Source organism: Vitis riparia, chromosome 8 (genome assembly GCF_004353265.1).
Source record: "Vitis riparia cultivar Riparia Gloire de Montpellier isolate 1030 chromosome 8, EGFV_Vit.rip_1.0, whole genome shotgun sequence".
Taxonomy (NCBI): Eukaryota; Viridiplantae; Streptophyta; class Magnoliopsida; order Vitales; family Vitaceae; genus Vitis; species Vitis riparia.
Genome location: NC_048438.1, coordinates 14,296,406 through 14,306,730, shown reverse-complemented (window position 1 = coordinate 14,306,730; position 10,325 = coordinate 14,296,406). Strand labels below are relative to the sequence as shown.

The 10,325-nt window shown below is 32.5% G+C and overlaps 1 protein-coding gene across 2 annotated transcripts; it reads right to left on the bottom strand.

The window, feature by feature from the left end:
• Positions 1-4,634: 4,634 nt before the first annotated feature.
• Positions 4,635-9,569, bottom strand: LOC117919617 (nuclear transcription factor Y subunit B-1-like). 2 transcript variants are annotated; one of them, XM_034836816.1, is made up of 8 exons: positions 9,408-9,569; positions 9,025-9,252; positions 8,809-8,938; positions 8,678-8,683; positions 8,504-8,587; positions 8,337-8,387; positions 7,554-7,601; positions 4,635-5,108 (listed from the first exon to the last, which is right to left on the bottom strand). In XM_034836816.1, the coding sequence occupies exons 2-8, from the start codon at positions 9,237-9,239 to the stop codon at positions 5,064-5,066; spliced, it is 579 nt and encodes a 192-aa protein (XP_034692707.1). In that variant the 5' UTR covers positions 9,240-9,252; positions 9,408-9,569; the 3' UTR covers positions 4,635-5,063. The 2 variants fall into 2 exon arrangements, with proteins under 2 accessions (XP_034692707.1, XP_034692708.1); XM_034836817.1 differs by lacking the exon at positions 7,554-7,601 and having other exon boundaries at positions 9,408-9,567.
• Between the last annotated feature and the right edge of the window lie 756 nt (positions 9,570-10,325).

Here is a 10,325-nt window from a genome sequence, read left to right as displayed (position 1 = left end):
GGATTGTCCACAACAGCAGCACATAGCTAGGCCAGCTGTTTGGGGTTTGAAAACTAGGCATAAAACTTTAGCAATCCCTAAAGGATGGCCAAACACCAGGATTCTCAACACAAAAACCCAAAGCAAAATCATTTGAGGCTCAAAACCAAGGTCCAAACAGTCGCAGAATATGTAAGTTGGATTGGATTCGACCTGAATCCATTGAACTTTAAAATAAAATTTCTTAGGCTACAGCTGGTCCAACCAACCTGAATCAGATTGAATGGACTTGGCATTCCCCTCTGGAGCAAGAAAAACTATCCATGCTGTACTAGAGGTGGAACAAAGTTAAAATAAAAATAATTGCAGAATGAATAATAAATTACGAGCAACGCCAGAGGCAATGCCCTTTCAGTCTTTCCCCTTCTCTCTGCCGTGGATTCAACTACAATTTCAATAGAACTAGCTAGCAGTAGAACCAAAAACCTCAAATTTAACCCAACAAGAACATTAAATTGTTTCATCCATGGATGGTTTTCCATTTTCAAAATAAGAACTAACGAGTCTCCAATAGAAGGCAGCTAACACGATATTGAGAGAAATGAAAATCACATCTTAGCCTTGAGTTGACAAAGATGCAGATGGCAATGTAGAAGATTACCGCCAATGCATGGTGGACTCAGATGAATGTATCATGTAACAATGTGATAGACTTACCAGATAACACCCATAGGCATTTTTTGGTTTATGATCTCAATAAAAACATGATTAAAATACACATGAATGTTGAATATTGTTACAATGAACTGTTGAATTTCAGCATTATAATAATTTTCTTACTTGGTAAAAAGGATGGCAACTTCATGCTGCATTTTTGCTCATATATTGAATGGTAATTCTCAACCAATCATGAAAGATCTGAAGTAGGCATGAAGCGGATAAAAGCAACGCAATTGGTCATTTTCCTCCCGCATAGTTGAAATTAGGGCACAACTTGAACAGGTTGACCCAAATTAAACCGACATTTGAACAAATTTAAACAATCATTTTCAATATTTATGTTGAGTTTGAGTTAAGTTTTCTCAACCCGAACTCAATTTGGGTTGGGCTTGGGATAAATTTCGAGCAATCCAAGTCCAACTCAAATTTGATTCAATGTTTTTATAATATTTATAACATATATTATCTTATATAATAATATTTATTCTCGTTTTCTATTTAAAAAATATATTAAATTATATTATATCTTACATTTTTCATTTTTTAGAAAATATGTAAATTTATATTTACTCTTTTATTGCTATCTTCAAATTTTGTCATATTTATTATTTAAATTTTCATATAAATATACTACAAAAGTTTTTTAAAAAATATTACACTTGGATTTGGAATTATGTAAATCGATCAACATGAGTCTAACCCAACCAACTCGAATTTAACCTGATAAACCTGAATCTGATTTGATCAATTCAAGTCTAATTTGAATAACTCAAACTCAACTTGAGTTTTAAAAAATGAGGTTGAGTCGGGCTTGATTGAGTATTTCAAGTTAGAATTCGGATTGGGTTAAACTCAAGTTTATTGTTTATTAATCTTGGTTGGGTTGAACAACCCACCCTAGTTACAACCCTAATTAAAATTTGAAAATTTTAAAGCTAACTTTGATTATATTATTAATAAAATCAAAATTAATTAATTTTTTCTTTATCCTATTTGTTTGCATGAATATTGTTGTAAAAGTAATTTTATTTTGAATTATTTGATTAAAAGAATAAAATAATCATATACTCATAGAAATAATCTTCATATTTTAAAAGCCTCATAATATTTTTTTTGAATAAAAATATTTTTCATTCATTTTTTTATTCTCATGTATGAACAATTATATATACATATATAAGGGTAGAAATATTAAACTAATATTATATTCATAATATTTAATATAAATATAATATTGGATTAGGTTTTGATTATCCCATTCGAAAATTAATCAATATTTTTTTAATGATTTTGGGACAAACCTTTTATGATATTTTACATTACATCTCTTGAAGGTCTATTTTAAGAGTCATTATTTGAGTGACCTATCTAATACCAAATTATCATACCCTAAGACTAATTAAGGCATTAACAATGCATGTGCAATGTAATAAAAATTGAAATTCCTAATATTATAGCTAATGGTGTAATAATGTAAATACCAAATAAAAAATATATTTAGATATAAAAATACTCACATTAAAAGCTTTATCATTACATCTTCAACATATTCCTAACTAAAAATATTATTATATTTTTATTTTTGAATTGAAAATAAATTTTTTAGAACTAAAAGCAAAGGTAAATATACCGTATGCATAAAAATAAACCATAATAGAAATGAAATATTGGTAAATTACATATTAAATCAAAGAAAATGATGAATAGCGTGAGGAAGTTGTGAGAGTCATCCATAATTATGAGTATTATAAGCTGTATATGGTTAGTGGGATATGATATGATATGATATGATATATATATATATATATATATATATATAATACCCAATGAGATGTGATATTTTTAAATATTATACGCAATGGACACGGTATCATGATGTACTCTATGTAATGGGATATGTTATGTCATCTTCATATTTAGCTTGTAAAATGAATATGAAAATAAAATAGAATATCTATTATTTTTCAATGTTTCGATATTTAATTAAAATAAAAATTATATTATATTATAGTATTTTTTATTAAAAAAATATGGAATTTCTCATACCTTTAGTATTATTATGAAATTGTTTAATAATTTAAAATTTAATAAATAAAATATCTAAAATTTTTAAATAAAAATTTTAGATTATGTTATTCAATATATATATATACATATTAAATAATACATATATTACTATTATTTTTATTTACAATATATTTTATAAATATTTTTTTAGTTTTTCTTTTTATAATCACAAATTTAATTTTTTTTAAATCAAAATTCTCTATTTTACAACAAAAAGAATATAAAAAATAAAAGAATTGATAAAAATAAATAAATTTATGGCATATGATATATGTATTTCATATATCTTAGTTTGAGATTAACCGATTCTATGGATAAGGGATATAAAAATAAAAATGAATAATATATTTATTGGAATAACTTATCTTAAGTTAGAATATGTTATTATTTCTTTTATCTTATTTTATATTAAATCAAACACGGTCATACTTATCGGAAACTTGATTGAAGTACCATAAAAAAAAAGTACACAATCTAAAAGAAATTTATTTATATTCTTTAAAATTATAATATTGTTAAAAAAAAAGTGAAACATTTTTCATCCCTTATATGTCCTGGAATCTCCTTCATGAAATGCAACTTGTGGAACCAGTGTTTCATTGTCATCAGGAGCGATGGTGCGATTAGTGTTCCCGCAATTGCTGTGTGCGTCAGCCTTATTTTTATTTTTTAAAAAGAATTTTCCAGGTATTTAGTGAGGCTTTCTTTTTCAAGCAAAAATGGTTTTATAGTTTATGACTTCCCCTTTTACACGGCAGTCGAGCCTAAAAGGTATGGCCTCGTGGTGGTAGACTCTCCATGTCGAATGGTATGAATATATTTGCTTTTTTCTCTAAGTTTGTGGCACATTTTTCAAATTGTTGCTCATTAAATGTATAGACTTCAATGTCAAGGAAAAAACATCCGTATGTTAAATCGCTTCCCTTGGATTTTTTGGCCACCATCTGTCTGGAAAAAGAAGAAGAAGAAGAAAAAGGGTTTTGGCATGAGTTAGAGTTGAATATAAAAGCATAAATACTAAATGGACGGAGGAGCTTTGGCTTAAAATGAATGGAACCAAATCTATTAATCTAATACCTAATTTCTTACAAGCCCATCAATAAGTTAGCGCAAGTCAATGGGGATTTTTTTTAATGCTTTTTCTTTTTCTGTGCCGGATGAATCTTCAGAGATGGTTGCATGGCAGTTATCATCTCTCCCACGACAACTAACACGGGAAGGAAACCCACTGGATTTGGTACACCACACGCAAAAAGCAGCATATTAAAAATAAAATAAAATAAATAAATAAAAGAAAGACTGAGAAAGTGTAATTGTGACGAAAAGGGTTCTCCACAATGACACCCAAATAGGCCAGCTGCTTGGGGTAGGAAAAATGAGCATATAAGTTGATCAATCCCCAAAATAAGAATTGGTCGTCCAATATATTTTCTTATTTAAAATCAATAAATAAATAATGATCCTCAAAAACAATTGTCAAATAAGACCGAAGGATGGTTAAACCTCGAAAACAAATTATTTTACTTTTCATTTGAGGCTCAAAATCAAAACCAGGTAACAGGATGATTACATAGGAACAGTCGCATATAAGATGGATTTGACCTGAATCAGATACACTGGACTTAGCACTCCCTTCTGGAGCAAGAAAAACCATCCGTGCAACACCAGAGGTATAACAAAATCAAAATATAAATAATTGCCTAATGAGAAATAAAATAAGAGCATCTCCACAGGCAATATTGTCACCTTCTCTCTGCCCTGGATTCATGTCCGAGCATTAAACTAGGTCACCATAAGGTTGGCATTACAACACTTTTATGATCCCACTATGAACAACATCCAGAGGACACGGAAAAAATTGCAGTGATTAAATAAACAAACTCCCAGCACTGCTGGCGATGGAACTGCCAACGAGGCTTTCAGATATTCCTTAGTGATATAGCAGTCAAGGAAATGTAAGCACAAAAATATCAGCGGTTCCCGAGTGGAAGTTAATCGAGAATGGAATTCTTATACGGACTATCATAAATCTTGCAATCTTTCTTTAAATAGTATTCTACTCCAAAAGGCATGTAAACCATCCAAAGGTTCACATCTTTTCCTCGAATAATCATTCTACTCCAAAAGGCAAGCAGATATATGAACTTTGGCAGAATGACTACTAGACATGGCAATAGCGCCAAAACCATTTGAAAAAGTTACAGTTGTACAGATTATATTTAAATTGTCTCGATGTAATAAGTACAGCATCTCCTTGAATGGGATTCCAAATGATGCAATTAACTGGAGAGAAACTCCTACTTTGTGCCATCCAAGGGAACCATCAAATGTTGAGTCTGTGACTACAATTTCAAGAGAACTAGTTAGCATCAGAACCAAAAAACTCAAAGTTAGCCCAACAAGAACATATAATTGTTTACAAAATAAAAACTAAGGAATCTCCAATAGAAGGCAGCAGAACAAAACTAAGCATGCGGAAAATCACATCTGAGCCTTAAGTTGACAAAGATGCAAATGGTGATGGAGAAGATTACCACCTACGTATGCTGGACTCTAAGACCAATGCATTATGTAATGATGTGAGACTGATCAGAGAACAGCCATAGCCATTTTTGGTTTATTATCTCAATAAAAACATGATTAAAATACATGTGAGTGCTGAATATTGTCACAATGAACTGTTCTCCAGTTCCCGTGGATTTCAGCAACATAATTTTCTTACTTAGTCAAAAGGACTTTACACCGCATTTTGATTCATATAATGTCGAATAAAGGTTTTCAACCAATCATGAAAAATCAAAGGGAGGTATGAAGTAGATACCATCATTTGTCACATCTTTATACATGAGCAAGCAGTGCAAAACATCCGATGCTTAGCAGGAATACATTTTTTTTGTTTGCTTGAAAGATGTCACCATGTGATCAATTTTCTAATATGGTTCAAATAAAGCAATTAAATGACACTTCAAAACATATTTGCACAAAAGTCGATGCTAGATGAATGTATCAACAACTCGAGTGCAAAATTTAGTGGAGTGATGGTGAGAAGTGTCAACCACAACCACAACCACAAAAAAAAAGGGAGCAGAAAACAAAAAGGAACATCATATAATAAGTAATACAATTGTATAATCCTAATCACAGAATTAATTATTAGACTTGAAAAAGTACGTTAAATTATGAGTAAGAAGAAGGGCTGCTTAGTTTAGCCTATTTAACAAAAGGATTGACCCCACCATTTAAAGTATGGTGTTCAGTCATTAAATTATAAGTCTATCGAAGTTCATTCTTGGATAGGGAGGCAGTGAAAGGGAAATCTGTGATTTACAAAAAGAGCTAAAACACAGCCATTTATTCAAGTATTTGCATGCTGAGTAGAAGGGACTATGAAGATACCATTTTAGTATATTCAACTCAGTCCCACCTTTTGAGTGCATGAAAGCATAGCCAAATCACACAAAGCATATGTTCACTTTCATGGAGATGAAAACTTCCATAACTTGGAGGTCCTACAATTTCCAAAGGATAGTACAATAATGCTTGGATATTTGAAGACAAGATAGTAAACTTGGCATGCCAAACTAACCATACACTTTGAGGTTTGAATACATGAAAAAATATTAAACCTATTCAGTGCACTTCATTTTTTAAAAATCAGCCAATTGAGGTTTGACAAATACATTACTGATGTGAAGTTGTAGGAATTTTAAAGCCAAACTTGATAAAGATACCCATACTCGACTAATAATTCTGAGTGGATTATATAACATGTGTATGGAGTGCACATTTTGAAGTATATTGTGAGATGAAGGTATATTTAGAGCCTTACAATTCAGTAATGAGCCTTATGTTACTTAATCCTCGAATTTAGTCTTGGTATTTTCCTTTAGGCTTGCCCCAAGGCAAGCCTGAACACAAAAGCACCAAAACCTTTTGAAACTATCTGGCGTTAGTAGGACTTGTTTGGCACTGTGATTATTGTACAAGCTGATTCTTCAAAAACAACAAGACGATAACCTAATGCCCAAAGGACTTTACGAGTTACCTTTACATCCCAAAGAGACTTGTTTTTATCAAAAACAACCATTTTATTGCATTGAAATAGAGAGTACAAAGAAAGATGAGGAATCCTTCTGACAAGTGCAAAATCCTCTATGCCTGCCACAGAGATTTACAATCTTTCTTTATCTCATTGTTGCCCAAATCAATGATCCCCCAAATCAACCATAAAAGAAACCCCACCTCTTTTTTTTTTTTAAAAAAAAAAAAAAGGAGCATCATACCAGAGCACTGAAACAGGTAACATTTAGTTGTATAAGAGTATGATAAAATAATTTTATAAGATGTGCAACATATTATGCAAAATAAAAAATTTCACTGATATTCCCCAGATGGACATACATACATTCCCACAAAAGCAACATCAAGACTTGTGCATTTGGCTCATGAATGATAGCGATGGTGCAAAGTTCTTTTTTGTAGTAGGATGATCAATTTGATTCATAAATGGTAGTGATGGACTGATGGTCACCTTGTCAAAATATTGGTAGGTTTTGAAACATCAATTAAAAACCATAATTTCCATTGCAAAGCGATGAAAAGAAAAAATATTTAGATGAACCAACTTCTAATATAATTCTATAAGAATGAAAGTTAATACAGTGTGAAGAAGATGTATGTAAACTAGAATATCTCCATTGTAAGTGCAAAATTAATAACTAAAAACAAGAAAAAGACCAGAAGAGGAGCATGAGAGAGAGAGAGAGAGAGAGAGAGAGAGAAGCTACTATGATGGAAAAAGCTCCCCCTTCTGGATAAGCAATCTGCCTCTCCATCTAGACATACAACCAAAAAAATTGAAGAAAGGTCCACGGTTTCTATCTCAAAACTCCATCAATGCTCAAAATCTAAAGTACAGGTATTTGGGATGAAATCAACAACAAATGAATATAGTAAAGCAAACTGCAGATTGACGGCATCCATGAGGCTTCAAGTTAGAGAGAGAAAAGAGAAACTAAATAAAGCCATATATGAAGGGAACTTAATTAGCACTTATAAGGAAGGATGTGTGTTAAGCAAGTAATCAAACTTGAGAAGCTTATTTGAATATGGACATCACTATCACCTATACAAATGCACACCATCTTAATGATAATATAAAAAAGAAACAAAAAGGGAAATGAGATATTTATTTAATGAAATGAAAATATATCTAGAAGGAAAGATTAAAAAATGATAGGAGGATGTAGCAAATTATTTTTCAAGTGATAAAATTGCATTGGATGAGTGTGACTAATTATTTTTTTTTCTAAATTTCAACGTTAGCATCATTATCAAACTGCCCCTTAAATACAAACTGAACAAAAATATTTGGTTGAGCAGCTGCGTTCTTCATTTTTCAACCTGATCAGTTATAGTCTGTCTAGCAGAACTTGTATCGCCACATTAACTGGGAGAATTATCTCTAGCTCATCTCAAATCAAGATTTTAAACCATTGCACTAAATATGTAAAGAGTAAGTATGTATATATGTTGCATATGTGATGGAGAGAGAGGGGTAGGGAGATTACTTGAGGAGTCTCATAGTTCACATTTTGCGTGTAAGGACCTTGATGTGAAATCTGCCACATATATTTGGAAAAAATGCAAAACGAAGATGATAGGGTAAGGTAATAAAAATATAGTTCATTCCATAACAAGAGATAAAATTCTTAACATTCTATGTACAATATCTCACGTGGGAATTAATGCTTGATTGAGCTCCAGCTGCATCTTTCCTAGCCGGCCCATCTCCACCCTTTGCCGGTCCCTTGGTGTCACCCTACCAAAATCCACAAATGCCCAAATCAAAACAGTAAGCATGGAAAAATGTAATAAGCAGGTAAATGAATTAAAAATCATATTTCCGTACCTCCATCTACACCATATCGTACAATCCAGAGGAATAACAAGACAAAAAAAACGGCATCAATTCAGTGAAGCAAACAACTACATCAATGTTCTAAACAAATCGAGAAAACCTGAAAGTCAAAGACATATTACCTCTCTGTATGCAGCCAAGTACAACTTCAGCGGATCGATATAATCCTCAAACCCTAAAGTCGCCATTGCCCAGAGCAAATCATCCCCATTAATAGTCTTCCTCTTCTCTCTCTGACATTTATCACTCGCCCTAGGCATCCAATTGAAAAACAAAATCAACAACACCATCAATCACGCACCGCCTAAAATTAAAAAGAAAAAATGCATCAGCCATACTCGCTAGTGATGAAACTGATGAACTCCGAGACGCATTCTTGCATGATCTCTTTCGCATCCTTAGCGATCTTTCCATTCGCGGGAAGCGCCTTCTTCATGATCCGGCTAATATTCGCGATCGGAAGAAACCGATCTTGCTCGCGCACGTTCGAGTGGGGGGTCTGCTCGCCGCTCTCGTGACTTCCTTCGCCGGGGCTCGCAGCAGAGTCGGCCATACTTGCCCTAACCCTGGGTCAAAAGAGCAAGACTGAGAATCGGAGGAGAAACCCTAGCTCTCCGCAGCAAAACCCTAGGTTCGCCATGGCTAAGCCAGAAGTGTAGAGATAGAAAGCAGAGAGAGAAAGCGAGGGAAGAGTGCGAGAGGTTTGAAATGAGAGGCTCACCGACTGATTGTTATGTATTTAGCGCGAGAGAGGGAGCGAGCGTTCGAAGCTTTTAGATTGGATGAGATCGGACGCTGGAGAAGAGAGGAGAGAGGAGACGACTCAGATGAGATGGTTTGGGTTATCAGCACCGTCCGTTCCCGGTAGGTCCGTATAGTTGTTTTTTATGTCGATATATATTTACGCATATAGATACAGCCCGTCTCCCTCTGTCTCTTTCTCTCTCTTCCTGGTTTTCTGCTATTGTTTAGCCTCGACTTTCTCTTTCCTTGTGCCATTACGCCACGTGTCGGGAACTTTTTGGCTGTTTGGGTTTTGTTGGAAACTTTTTCGGGTCTGGACGACGCCGTGGAATCGGTGGTGTTGGCCTCTAACAAAGAGCAATTTTTTTTGTTGTGTCTATTTGAATACACGTTATACTTTTAAAAAATAAATAAAAACTCAATGTGACAAGGCAGTTTTAAAAGTGATAGGTGTGATTTCCCTCGACTTTTGAGGGTAATTTTGAAATAAATTTAAAGGCATTTTTGAAAGGTGTACTTGCCTTCACTTTTGAGTCATTTTATAACAAATTAAAAAATTTCATTGAAGTACATAAATAAGCAATTTTTTTTTTACTTTGCACTAAAATTGAATATATAAAAACAAAGTTCCGAAGAGTACAAGGTATGTTTGGTTACTGTTTTTTAAAAATTGTTCTAAAAAATAGTTTTTGAGAACAATTTATGGTATTTTTAGAAATAAAATTGTGTTTGATAATTGAATTCTGAAAAACAGTTTTTGTTAAAAAAAAAAAAAACATGTTTGGTTTAATTAATAAAAAAGTTTTTTAGAATAAGTAAAATAAAAAATATATTTAAAGGTTTTTTTTTTCTTCGATTGATATCATAAGCATATAAATAATTTTTAAATTCACAT

Coding starts and splice junctions, on each gene's coding strand:
- LOC117919617 (XM_034836816.1), bottom strand. CDS start 9,239: ATGGCCGACTCTGCTGCGAGCCCCGGCGAAGGAAGTCACGAGAGCGGC. Junction 8,939..9,024: donor ATCAGTTTCATCACTAGCGA/GTATGGCTGATG, acceptor TTGGATGCCTAG/GGCGAGTGATAAATGTCAGA. Junction 5,109..7,553: donor GGGGAGCTTTTTCCATCATA/GTAGCTTCTCTC, acceptor TTGAAATTGTAG/TCACAGACTCAACATTTGAT.